Below are 14,402 nucleotides of genomic sequence, written 5' to 3' on the forward strand. Positions count from 1 at the left end.
ATCATTATTTTTTCAGTGTGTAACTCATTGATCTTACGTTCAAAAGACTCTAAGCCTGCTTCATCCAGCAAAAACAATTTGAAGTGTAAAAAAAAGTTTCAGAAAAATTCATAATACATCTCCAACCTACTTGTCTTTGAAGATGTCTTGAGCAGTCTTCTCTTCTTTTTTCTTGCCAACTTCCTTTAGGGGGAAAAGTGCTTTTACTTTTTCAAGAGGAGCCTGACACCTTTCTTTAACCACACAGGGCATCTCCAGCATCTCTAGAAGGTGCGGTTCAATTGGCGGCAATGGCTCATTGGGGTGAAAAGCCTTATGCTGCAAACACTGCAAGAAACAATTTAAACTAAAAGTTTTTCTTTGCTCATGTGCCTTTAATATAATGCCTGTATGTCTAACATCATATGGTACCTGCAAAATGTCTTCCATATTAAGAAACTACCGTCATATTGCTGACAAATATTCCAGCTCACAAGAGGATTGAAAGTCACACGGTCAGCTGTTTAAGGAGATTAATAATGATATTAAACAAGAATACTGATGCAGATGAGTGTTCCCACACTCACTGGAATAAGTTCTATGAAAATTATTGGGAAAATCCCAGGAATAAAACAGCCATCTGCATCTATTCAGCTTTTTAACTGTACTTTACCTTTAAAACACAGTTCTATTACAAAAGTCACATAGGAGAGACTTCTATACATTCCAAAATTAGGCAACGAGATATATATCCCAACCATGTATTCCAGTTATTGTCACAGTTTATTGTCCCTCAAAGAAAATATTTCTTCTTGGTCAATAAAACTCAGTATGCATACAAGAGAAATTTTCACCAGTTTAAGAGCAAATGGAAAGAGAGAAGTTAAAGGTGCACAGGTGAGGCACAGAATATAGGTATGTTTGCAAATTAGCTTTGAAAAGAGTGTGGGAATGAAGGGGCTTGACAGATGTACATCAAAGTTGGAACAGATGGTAGGAGCTACAGAGGAGAAGGCTTTTTCACCAAAGTGTAAAGAAAGTGCACGCAGTCAGGGAGCTAAGCAGAGGGAGAGAGATGAGGTTAATGAGGCAGGCTACAGAAGTTCCACTGAGAATTTTAAAAACAAAGTAGGTATCTCTAAAATGTTGTGAAGTGTGGAATAGCAGTAGAGATGTATGTGTATGTACATATATATATACACAGATACCAGTGCATGCACACACATACATAAAAACACATGATGTACATGGGAGAATAATTTTTCCAAGCCTGTTGTACTGGGTTAGACAGAATTAGACAGAAGTGTGAAGGTAACTACTCAGTAAACTAGGAATACAGCAGAGATTTGCTCTCCTGTTGGCTGTCAGACATGACATTAATTTAAAAAACAAAACCAAAGCAAACAAACCCCTCTGTTCATGCTGAAAAGCTGCCAATAAAAGAAAATCCAGACCATATGCTACACATCGATACTGATGTGCTTTCATGCTGCCATTAAGATTCCAATCCATATTAGAGCATACTTTCAAAAGGAGGCAGTCATACAAGGCTACTGATTTGGAAACACTTGTAATGATTTCAGGCATAATTATTTTGAAAGAGAGTAAAAATGTTGCTGGAAGCTGCAGTAATGGCTCTTGTGATACAAAAAAACAATATTAAAAGAACATTAGGAAATTGAATTAAACTCACAAAGCAAAAAACCTAAGTCCCCTGTTGTGAATGTGTTTTTCAGGCTTTTGCATCTGAAATCTCTACATGTGGAGCTACAAGAGCTGAGCAGACTGAGTAGCCACAGCCTCCACTTGTTCCTGTTTTTAGGGTAGATGACTGTCCTGGTTTGGGCTGGGATAGAGTTAATTTTCTTTCTAGTAGCTGGTATAGTGTTATGTTTTGGATTTAGTATGAGAATAATGTTGATGACACACTGATGTTTTTAGTCTAAACACTGCTTAGCAACAACTAAGTCAAGGGTTTTTCAGTTTCTCACGCCCAGCCAGCAAGAAGGCTGGAGGGGCACAAGAAGTTGGGAGTGGACACGGCCAGGACAGCTGACCCAAACTGGCCAAAGGGGTATTCCATACCATGTGACGTCATGCCCGGTATATAAACGGGCCAGGGGTAGTTGGCCAGGGATGGAGGGGATCGCTGCTCGGGGACTAACTGGGCATCAGTCGGCAAGTGGTGAGCAATTGCATTATGCATCACTTGTTTTGTATATTCCAGTTCTTTTATTATTGTCATTTAATTATTATTATCATTATTATTTTCTTCCTTTCTGTTCTATTAAACTGTTTTTATCTCAGCCCACAAGTTTTACTTATTTTTCCCCTGATTCTCTCCCCCATCCCACTGGGTGGGACGGGGAGTGAGCGAGTGGCTGCATGGTGCTTAGTTGCTGGCTGCGGTTAAACCAGAACAATGACAACCTCTGAAACCTGATGGCAGGTACCATCAAAACTCAGGTACTAAATGGAGATGAAGTTGAACAGACTTAACCTGGAGTTTCCAATCCCAAACAGTCCCTTTTAACCTTGCTTCCTCTTCCTTCTGTGCCCAGCAAGAACCACTCGACCTTCACTGGCCAGAAAGCAATCCATGCTGCCACTGGCTTCCAGACTCACTGTTCTACTCATGCATGTTGTCAGCAATGTACTAGCTCCTCCTTGTTCTTCCTAATTTCCTTACATTTCCAGCCTAGAGATGTAGCCAGCTTTCAGGAACAGGGGTCACACTAAGATACTGGTCAATGGATGTAATTATGTGAAAAGCCCACTTTATTAATTCCATGATAAGCAACAGCATAAATACATGAATAGACAGAAATTTACTGCAAGAAAGCATCCTGCCTTGTTCCCTTCCACACAGCATCTAGGAACACACTTTTGTAAGAACGTATTTTAGCAAATCTATAAATACTACAGGAACCTGAGGGTATTTAAAGCCTTAGAACACGGGAGGCAGATTCAGCTATCTAAAAGATAAGCATCTAGTCTCTATCAGTCACCTACTCACTCTACACAACCACAACTATCATGTACTTTGGATCTCTGAAACAAGAAGGATCAATTACTTTCCCAAGGTTCTTTTTTCACGGACTATGGAATAGACTTGGACCACTCAGCTTTCACTAGTTAGCTAGCTGTGGTTAAACCTGTGTGAACTGAATCCCAACACAAGTGTCTTAGACTTCCGTTTACACCTAGTTTGTGACTATTTCAACATGACCTTCCAACAGATCCACTACATTCAACCAAAGATAAGATTACTTGTTGCTGAAAGCCCCTACAGACTTCCGTGAGTGACCTCCTGTCCCCCTGCTGCTCTGCTTTTTGAAAGAACATAACCATACAGTCCAACCTCTTATAAATGAGCTCAGTCCTCTAAGGTCGCTTACACGTGGTCTAACAAGAGCCACTACAGCATATTTAGATGCAGACTCTGCAGCTGGATCCCATGAACTATGCGATGCTGCAGGCCACTGTCCCTGCAAACCTTCCTCCCCCAGTACAGAACAATCATTACTGCACAATTTGTTTATTTAGCTATCAAATAAAATGCACTGCATTCTCCAAATGTCTTAGGTGCTTCAAATCCCTGTATTTAAGAGGAACAACTTAAGCAACAACATTGGAAGTCTGCCACCACAAAAGCTATGGAAGTTCACTTAGGCTTTTCTGGAAGCAAGGAATAAAAGTTGAAACTCTGGATATAGGATATTCCTCATCTTCCACTCCAGCAAGCATTAGCAACTCCTTTCCACCCACTCTGTCATTTCCTGATGCCTACCACTACCTCCAGAGATATAATTTAGCTTGATGTTTCTGTTTAAATTCTGGCTCTTGTGTCACTTATCATTCCAAATATCTTCATGAGGCAACAGAGCAAGGAAATGAAGGAGGAGTTCATCCTTTCTTCAGAGTTATTTTTCCAAACCATTTATAGGTCCTGTTCAGCCCAACCAATTTACTGGCTACATTCAAAAGATGATGTATAATTTTCCTTCATAGTTCTTAAAGAACCAGCAGTGCTTCTTAGCCTAAGAGAAAAATATTAAGAATCTGGAACATGTTTGCAGCAAAAATTATTTCTGCAACTTATACAGATTAATAGCAGTTTTGTAACCAAGACAAAAAAATGGGGCTGTGCGTGGCCAAAAGAAAACACTAAAAGGACTGGTAATTTAGGGTTTTATAAACAGCAAGCACTGTGGACAGGAACTCTATACTGCCTAGTACATTGAAACAGTCAATAAATACTTTTTCCATCAGTAGCATTCACCCTTCCAAAACCCTATTACCCTCTAAAGAAATTGGCGAGATATGCAGTTACTCTCTTCTAGCAGCATTTGACTCAACTGCTGGGACAACACCATCATACTGTTTCAGAAGACAAATGGCAGACCTAAACAAACATCTTTCATTGGTAGGTGACATCCACTGAACCAAAAGAATGCAAAATTGTATCTAGCAACATAACAGAGAAAATTCTATCCCCTATGTGTTTTGTTTACAAGCAAAAACATATTTGTTTTGTAATACCCAAGCTTTACAATCCTTCCTAAAATATGAGTCACGCAGAAGTCAACCCATTTTAAGCTCTTTCCCAGCAATAACCTTCTACTGACCAAATACTGCATTCAGTTACACACTGTCTTGTCAATATGACTGGCAGAATTTGTAGGGAACACCAAGTTCTTCAGGTGTCAGTCAGTGCAGGATTTGAAGACAGTGGGCTTATATGTGTTCCTGAAACATATATATGACCTTCAGATCCTTTGGTTCTTTTGACAATACTGAGGTAGCACGGCTTTTGGAAGCTAGGATAAGTTTTCTTAATTTAAAAAAGCATCATCTTCCTACTTGTAAACTGAAAAAATTTCAGTTGGAATTGTTGAGATATGATGAACATGGTTGATATAATACCATTTTTGGTCAATTTTCAGAGTGGAGTCATGCACTCAAGATATCTCCGTGGTTCTGTATACAACACAATTCTGCAGCTGTATAAATTGCAATGTAATTTTCCTTCCAATGACTTTTTTGCCTCAGTCTTCACTGGCAAGTGCTCCAACCACACTGCCCAAGTCACAGAAGGCAAAGGCAGGGACTCAGAGAATGAAGAACTGCCCACCATAGGAGAAGATCAGGTTCAAGACCATCTAAGGAACCTGAAGGTGCACAAGTCCATGGGACGTGATGAGATGCATCCACGGATCCTGAAGGAACTGGCAGATGAAGCAGCAAAGCCACTATCCATCATATGTGAGAAGTTGTGGCAGTCCAGGGAAGTGCCCGCTGACTGGAAAAGGGGAAAGATAACCCCCATTTTTAAAAAGGAAATAAAGGAAGATCCGGGGAACTGCAGGCCAGTTAGTCTCATCTCTGTGCCTGGCAAGATCACGAAGCGGATCCTCCTGGAAACTATGCTAGGGCACCTGGAAAATAAAGAGATGATTGCTGACAGCCAACATGGCTTCACTAAGGGCAAATCGTGCCTGACAAACTTGGTGGCCTTCTACGACAGGGTTACAGCATTGGTGGATAAGGAAAAAGCAGTGGACATCATCTACCTGGACTTGTGCAAAGCATTTGACACTGTCCCGCACAACATCCTTGTCTCTAAATTGGAGAGACATGGATTTGACAGATGGACCACTTGGTGGATAAGGAATTAGCTGGATGGTCGCACTCAAAGAGTTGCCATCAACAGCTCAGTGTTGGAGTGGAGACCAGTGATGAGTTGCGTTCCTCAAGGGCTGGTATTCGGACCGGCGCTGTTTAACATTTTTGTTAGCAACATGGACAGTGGAATCGAGTGCACCCTCAGCAAGTTTGACCACAACACCAAGCTGTGTGGTGCGGTCGACACACTGGAGGGAAGGGTTGCCATCCAGAGAGACCTTGACAGTCTTGAGAGGTGGGCCCGTGTGAACCTCATGAAGCTCAACAAGGCCAAGTGCAAGGTCCTGCATGTGGGTCGGGGCAATCCCAAGCACAATTACAGGGTGGGTGATGAGTGGATTGAGAAGCAGCCCTGAGGAGAAGGACTTGGGGGTATTAGTGGATGAAACACTGAATCTGAGCCAGCAACGTGCACTTGCAGCCCAGAAAGCCAATCGCATCCTGCGCTGCATCAAAAGAAGTGTGGCTAGCAGGTCAAGGGAGGTGATTCTCCCCCTATACTCTGCTTTCATGAGACCTCACCTGCAGTACTGCGTTCAGCTCTGGGGTCCCCAGCAAAAGAAAGACACGGACCTGCTTAAGCAGGTACAGAGGAGGGCCACAAAGATGATCAGGTGGCTGGAGCACCTCCCCAATGAGAATAGGCTGAGAGAATTGAGGTTGTTCAGCCTGGAGAAGAGAAGGCTCTGGGGAGACCTCAGAGCAGCCTTCCAGTACTTAAAGGGGGTCTACAGAAAAGATGGGAAGGGACTCTTTAACAGGGAGTGCAGTGACAGGACGAGGGGTAACGGTTTTAAACTGAAAGAGCATAGATTTACATTAGATGTAAGGAAGAAATTCTTTACTGTGAGGGTGGTGAGGCACTGGAACAGGTTGCCCAGAGTAGGTGTGGATGCCCCCATCCCTGGAAGTGTTCAATGCCAGGTTGGATGGGGCTTTGAGCAACCTGGTCTAGTGGAAGGTATCCCTGCCCATGGCAGGGGGGTTGGAATTAGATGATCTTTAAGGTCCCTTCCAACCCAAACCATTCTACAATTCTATGATTATTTTTGAATTTGCTGTGTCATTTTTTGAACACTTGAATTTCAATGTATAATTAAATCTCTCATCCTCACAGTTGCAATGAAAATCTTCATGATACGAAAGGAATGTAAATCAAAATGTAGACAGCTTGATACAATAACTGCAAGAAGTGTGAACTGTTCTGCTCGCCTGTAAAATGCATCAGCTCAGACACCCAAATGGAATATTTTAAATGTCAACAATGTTAATCATTTACTACAGATCACATTCACCTCAGACTGATCTGTTTTGGAACCACTGCTAGATGCAACAATGCACAGAAAAGTGACTCTGTTCAAGATTTGATGAGATACAGAATGAGAAGCTGAAGAGATCCCTGATTTTCAGTCAATTTCTCTCTTTACCCAGAAGCTGAAGACTGAGTCTATGTCTGCACCATGATAGCTGCAATACAGTCTTGAGATACCCAAACAAGTTTTAACTTGTCTAGTCTAGGTGCCCATGAATATCACTGATGCTGTTGCAGATACCTCTGCATAGGTGTAAATTCCCTTGCTTCCTAGAAACTGGAAATTTTAAGAAAAAAAATCTATGTCGGGGACAATACAGAAATCATGGGCTACCGCATACTTAAATGCAAAAGAATTTATATTCCCATCTTTACAATGCAGATCTTTTCAGTGTAAATTAGGGAAAGACAGAAAAGTGAAAAGTCTTAACAGAGGAAGTTTTTAAAAATATCATATAGTTCATCTCACCTGATACAACCTCTGAAAATGAGGGTTTGGGATTTTGCTGGGCTTAAACAGGTCCTCAAAAGTTTCTCCGTCATCATCTTCATAAACCAAATTCATAGAATCAATCAAAGAGTCAACAGCAGATAACTGATCCGCTAAGACAGCAATTACATACAAAGAAAAATTAAATACATTTGCAGATGGATGCATTTCTTGAAACAATTTATAAATGAAGATTCACTTTCCAATGTGAGATTTTGACCAAGTCATTACATGCCACAGAATACACTGCAGATATAGATATGCCAATAAAGAATATGGATAACGGACACAGTAATAAACTCCCTGCTTTATTTAAGGACTACAATGTAAAGTCATAAAGCCTTTTATTTTCCCCCAAGAACTCCATTATTGCTGCCTTTTTGCTTCCATTTTTCTTCTTTTTCAAGATGTTTTTATTTGCAACAGAAGGTTTATAGGCCACTTAGAAAATAAGAACAACAGCTGGTTTGAAAAACTAAATGGTGTCATATAAATTTTAAAAGTTATGATTGCAAATTAACACAGTTCACAATAGTCCACTATTGCTTTGGTAAGACAGGTTTTGGATTTGTTCTCAAACTGCTGGTTACAGGCAAGAAAATAGAAACTGCTTCAGAAACAACTCAGCATGCTTTATATACCCTGATGTGCAGATGCCCATTCAATGGATCTCATAACAAATTAAAGAAGTGGGAGTGGATTTTAAACTACATCCATTTATGCTCACTGCTGTGCAAAATTCTCAGAATAGTGAGTCAAGTTTTGTATGGCTGCATGGGCTCTCCAGAGACGCCCTCCATCTGAATCTGGACACCAGTAAGTCCATGCTTTAAAAATCAACACACCACAGCAAAAACAGTCTTTGCCTTTGTACATTATATTAACAGGCCATACTGCAACGGGCTACAGGACCAGCTTTGTACAAACAGAGCTGATGCCTCTATTCTAATTCTAGCTAGCTAATCACATCTTGTAACTCCCACAAGGTTTGGCCATTTAGTCTCACAAATGAGTTCAAAGATCAAAGGATATGGAGGACTAAATCTCAGATCTCTATCACAGAGATCCTGTCAGACTAATAATCCCATAACCTGAGCCAGAAGTCATTTAACAGGACAGTTTCAAAAGACTGCGTGCAAACCTCAAGTCTGCTCAGACTACAACTAAGCTGGCAAAGTTTTGATACAGGCTTTACACTTCAAGATGACATCACCATAATGTATTCCCAAAGGCCTGGGCTTTTTTTTCCTACGCCAAAATAATGACAAAGCTGATGTTTTCATTGGAAAGCCAAATATTCTAACTCTTTTAGTGTCTTAAAGGAAGACAAGTAGGTTACTTTGTCCAGTTGCCCAGCAAGGGACTATCTTACCTGTAGGAATGCATTTTTTGTTGTTTTTCAAGGACGAAAATATGTACTGTCTTAAGTCTTCCATGTAGGGTAGTTGCACATAGATGAGACACTGGGCAAGACGAAAGAAGAAAGAAAAACTGAGCCTGAAGAAAAAAAATCTGAAGTATCCCAGAGTGCCCTATCAGGGCAATACAAACACATAAGAAAAATCCAAAGATCTAATATCTGTATGTATCAAAATACTTAAAGTACTTAAAGAGCAACACAGCTTTAAGCAGAATAAAACACAGAATTATTTTATAATATAGCGATGGCTACACTCCTAATTTTTCTGCTGTTGGAATAAAGACCTCCCAGGTCATCCAATCCCTTTTTCTTGTGCAGAGTTCCAACCAGCCAAGCTTTAAATAATCCATATATTGGCGCTTTGGGAGGTTTTATCATAGCTTACTGTGTTTCCAAGTCAAAAGTTGGTTTTGTTTTTTTAACATTCTCAGCCTAATTTTTTCTTTATTCAAATACCTCCTCCAGTTCATACCACCCTAAATAATTCTTTTCCATTCTTTATGTTTATACCCTTCAAAAGTCTGAAGATTGCTATGTCCACCCCCACCTTCGTCATTGCTTAGCCATGCTACACATACTTAGCTCTTTCAATAGTCTCTCATAAGTAAGATCAGTGGAAACATATGCTGCAAAAATTCTGATATGCAGTGCTGCTTCTGGGTCTCTCAGAATTTAAAAAAAAATTGTTTCAAATATGATTCTGCTGTGTACAGAACTTTTTCTTTTTTTTGTTTTTCCTAAGAAACAGACTTCATTTTTTTCTTTTTTCAGTTTTTTAAAGTAACCTTTTCAAGTAAATAAACGTGCTACTGTCTTCCTAATTCTCCATATGAATTTAAACAACAGCTTTAAATGCTGTGAGCTCCTCCCCTCAGTACCAGCTGACTTGGAAACCCAAAGACAACAGCATAGTTGGACACGCTTGAAATGCCATGCCAACTATCAAGTTCAAATTTTGCACTACCAAGCATCCTGGAGATAAATCCATAGTTTAAGAAAATGAAAGAATCTAGTGCAACTTTAGATTGTATGCAGAGAGGCAGGTAGTAACACAGAAAGAAAGCAGTAGTAACTTATTACATAACTGTGGTTACACTGTTTCTAGATACCAAAAAAATTGAGACTTCCAGGATAACAAAATGAAATTATTACTATGTTATTGAAATATAAATCAGTATTATTTAAAACTGTAATATAGAGAATACTAATAGAAACATATGGCATTATTTTTCCATGTATTTTTTTCTAGGGAATTTTCTTAAAACTATTTATTACCTCCTTGTCCTAAGACTGGGTACTATTTCCTAAAATCACTCTGAAAAGTCATATTGGTATTACACAACACTGCAAATTCATATGGTTCAAACATGATCATTTATTAATTAGTATTTGTAAAGCATCAATACGGAGGCCCTCTGCAGAAAGGCAAGAGTGAAAAATTACCTCGTATGCATCCTTAATATAGGGAAAAGCTACTCCGATTTGCGGGTTGCATCTTCTATCATAAGCATAACGCACTATAGCTACCGCTTTCAACTCATCCAATGCATGAACAAGGGCAGAAAACGCAACTGCTGCATTCTTGGGGGGGAGGGGAGAGAGAAGAAAAGTCTAGTCATGCAAGTTCTCATTAGTCTGCTGAAATACGTCTTTCATGGTAAATTCCACAGCATTGATTTAGTCAAGACTAGTTCCCATTTCAGCTATAACTTCAACACAAGCATTTTTCATATTCAAAAAATGAAGAAGCAGAAAGGTCAAATCTCATCATGATAGTGGATCTGTTCAAAGCTGAGAAAACTTTAGATCCAGCGCACTCTACCTTTTCCAGTAGGTGTGAAGAGCTCTCAGAAGTATTACATGAGAGAGAAAAAGGGAGGGAAGTCAGACCCTTAAAGGAAAACATCAGAGCATTACAGTGAGTTTTTTACCTCTAATATTTAAAATAATTTGGGGGTCTGTTCTAAGTAACACAGTGACAGGGCACACTGTGGCTCTGCATGAGAATAGACTTAAGCACCAATTCCAGGTTCCCCATACCCTTGCACAAACATAGTATTTAACAGTTTCTCATTATTCATGAGATATGGTATTCATTTGAGGTCTAATCCAACTTCTTTTCATCCTAATGGGCAATGGAACAAGACATCTGTAAGCTGCATTAAAAATAGTTGTTTTATTAACATGGAAAGACAGGACAATCTCAAGCACCACTACTATTCTGTTCCACAGCAAAGCACTTTCAGCATTAAACTTCAGTTCACCTTACCTCATCATCTTTCGATGCAAAGACCTTCAGAACCTGGTTGCCCATGTAGTAATGCTGCTGGATCTACAGATTCAAATGGTCAGGAGTTAGACTGATCTAAAGAAAATGTCATTAATGCAACTAGACCAGTTAAATTATGAAACAACTTACATTACTCAAGTGAGAAGCCACAAAATTTAATTACTACACATAGAAGTTAAAGCCCTGTATATGCTTCATATCTCCATTTATCACTCAATATGGATATTCAGCCATATTCAGCAGGATATTCTCATACCTTCCTATTGGTGGCCAGGAATTAAAGACTATGGTACTTGCAGCTGTTACCAGTCTGAATAATACTGCAGTCACCAAAAGTCAGTGTGGTTACGTAGTTAAAAGACCTAAACCTAACTGACGTCGCACCTATGCTATTAAATTTTCCAAGCAAAGATACGTCAAAAAGGAGCTGAAAAAAGTCACATCCTTAATTAATAAAGCTACTTCAACCACAACCTAGAGTATCTACAGCTGTGCTGGCAAAGAAGCACTTCTGTTAGCAGAGTTTATGCTGTTCATGAACATGGCTGACACCCGCCCCCCTGCCTTTCCCCCCCCCAAAACCCCACAAACCCAGAACAGTTTCATCAAGGTGCATTGCTGGAATAGCTGGAGCTACGGAGGCTGAGGCACACCCAGAGAAACACTGCAATAGTGGAAAACCTGTCACAAAGACTGCACGCTACTATGAACACTGGTTAAAATGACCTTTCTTTGTTAAAGAAAAATCTCTTCAAATTACACTCTCTCCAAATTAACCTGCAGTTTCATTATTTATCAAATTACCACAATGCTGTTGAAGTCAGTGACAACTTGCACCAGAGCAGATCTATTTAATGTATTACAGCACGATTCTTCAAGTCAGATTATTCTACCTGCAATCATTCTTTGCTGTTCTGTCTTTAAAAGCTCAGGAAATTTTATGTTTGGTATAGTATAAATAACTAGATGTGTGTATCACTACACCTTTTTTTGTTTGGGAAAAAAAAAAAAAGATCCCTTTGTAATATTTTCAAGTATTATTTCTTGATTTACATGGCGTTGCTTATAAATTAAAAATCAAAGTTTAAGCGGCCTCTGATCTTCTTTCCTGAGGGATGTGAATAACTCAGAAAAATAATATAAGGTGGTTATATTCCTTCTTTAATTATGTATTTGGAGCTGTTCCAGTTTCTCTAGTTAATAATAAATTATCTTTTCTCCAAAGTTTTTAGAGAAACAATTTAATATAAAACATACATTTGAATAGTGTCAGTATTATGATTCCAAGCAATAAAACTTAAGAGCCAAAACATAAGGAAAGCATGGGTCTTTAAAATTCCAGCTGTAGTTGAAAACTTCCTGATATCATTCTCTATACAGTGTAATTCTAATCCTGCAATCAAACCCGAATAATTTTGTTCCACTGAGGTTTATGCAGCTACTACTGGGCATAATTACTCACACTCCTAGTTACAGGCCAGAGCACACTGTATTTAAGATGTAATTCCTATTCATTATGAAATCCACAGACAAAAGAAGCACATCATAAAAATTACCAAAAGCAATAAATATTTTGTGCATTGAAAAAATATAAAACCAATTTGTTAATTCTTTGAGGCATATTTATGTGAATCAAAAATATTCCTACAATTAATTATATTCCTACAACGTATTTGAAGGTATTACGACACTGTCTGACCAATGGTGGAAAAAAATTCCACGTGAAATAACAGCACACTTACAAAAGCATGATTCTTCTCATCTGTTTTCCTCTTAGTTTCTGTTTTCAATAAAAGTCAGACTTCAAGTCAAAATAGGAGGCCAGCCTCCAGCATAAGAAAACACTGCACATGGTGAAATACATCTTACAGAATTAAGTGAAGAAAGTAAGACCCGGCTGTAGGCTAATAACGCATTAAAAGATGCAAGAAATTGTCTCATTGAAACATTGGGTTCAGACACAACATTTCACTTGTTAGATCCAGTTTCTGGTACAGGATTTAGCACTCCCTAACATCTCTCTGCCCTGGTCAATTTAGGGTGTATAAGCTCAAGTGTGGTATGTTGCCTCGATCAATCACTTTCGTACACAAGCTCCTGTGTTACTTAAGTTTAAGTTCCCAATGTCCTCAAGGAGCAACCAGGTTACAGTTCTCATTTAGGCTGGCTTCTCATTTCAATAAATCAACATAACTTCCTGGCTCCTCAGTTAATAATATGCTTTGGACCACTACACTGCAGTAGTCTAAGGGCATATCTAGCAACATGCAGGGGTCTCTGTGCCACCTGTACTGTAAAGTAAAAATAGGTTTAGTTACATCCATTTGGGAGCAAACTCCCACAGATACTTCCTCTTTCATTAGCATCTTTCATTCCTGGTAAAGGTAACAATTCCTCAACCTTTGTCAATCATTCTGTTTTGTTCAGGCAGCGAGACATTTCAGAGAAGAGCAGGAGGGCTGGGAGCTTTCAGAACAGAAGGCACAGAGCTGCCCTATGATTTCATTTCAGTTTTGAGTGGTGAAGGGGACTGGGTGCAGTGAACTCCAAGAAGAGTAAAGTTTCAGTCACCCTGTGCAATATCCTGGAGAAGAAAGAGTGGGAGCAGCTTAATAGAAAAAATAAATAAAGCTTTTCAGGACATGGTTTAGTGGGCATGGTGGTGTTGGGTTGACGGTTGGACTCGATGATCTTAAAGGTCTTTTCCAAACTGAAAAATTCTATGATTCTATAATATTTCTAGCAATTACTGGCGCTCACATCTCTGTACTTTCTCCTTATGTGTCCTGCTTCAAGAAGGGTTTTGTTAAGCCTTTGCCTAAGGCTTTCCTAATGCTTAAGTCCTGGATTTTCTGCAGAAAGTCACCTTGTGCTGGATAGCTTTTAAGGTACTTGCTCAATGTAAGTTTCTTACAACTTCCAGGTAAAACCAATGGCAAAGTTAATACCACAAGTACAGGTAAGTGCATACAAACACCAAGCATCTCATTGAAATATGGAGAGTTTTTGAATGATGTTATCTTCATCTAAGCTTTATGAAGTCTTTGCTACATTTAGTTCTTGTTATAGCAGAAACAAGAAGCGAGTCACAGTTCACAAACTAATCTTTATGGAAATGAGAACTAATGCAGTCAGTTCTCAGGCTTTCTTTAACATTTCTTTAATGTTGAGGGAGAGGCTTCTTCTGTTAAAAAGAACACACTTGTGGCTGGACAAAGCCCGAAAA

General features: G+C 39.3%; 1 protein-coding gene across 3 annotated transcripts in view; it reads right to left on the minus strand.

Annotated features, from left to right (window-relative positions):
* The window catches only part of XRCC5 (X-ray repair cross complementing 5), a 56,519-nt gene that overhangs the window by 23,315 nt on the left and 18,802 nt on the right, over positions 1-14,402 (minus strand). For all 3 annotated transcript variants that reach the window (XM_030018182.2, XM_041124392.1, XM_030018183.2), the window contains exons 10-14: positions 11,156-11,218; positions 10,330-10,467; positions 8,839-8,929; positions 7,446-7,579; positions 131-327 (exon numbers count right to left, since the gene is read on the minus strand). In XM_030018182.2, coding sequence (XP_029874042.1) covers positions 131-327; positions 7,446-7,579; positions 8,839-8,929; positions 10,330-10,467; positions 11,156-11,218 — 623 coding nt within the window. The remainder of the gene's footprint in view (positions 1-130; positions 328-7,445; positions 7,580-8,838; positions 8,930-10,329; positions 10,468-11,155; positions 11,219-14,402) is intronic.

The sequence above is a fragment of the Aquila chrysaetos genome, chromosome 6 (genome assembly GCF_900496995.4).
Source record: "Aquila chrysaetos chrysaetos chromosome 6, bAquChr1.4, whole genome shotgun sequence".
In the NCBI taxonomy this organism is placed as follows: Eukaryota; Metazoa; Chordata; class Aves; order Accipitriformes; family Accipitridae; genus Aquila; species Aquila chrysaetos.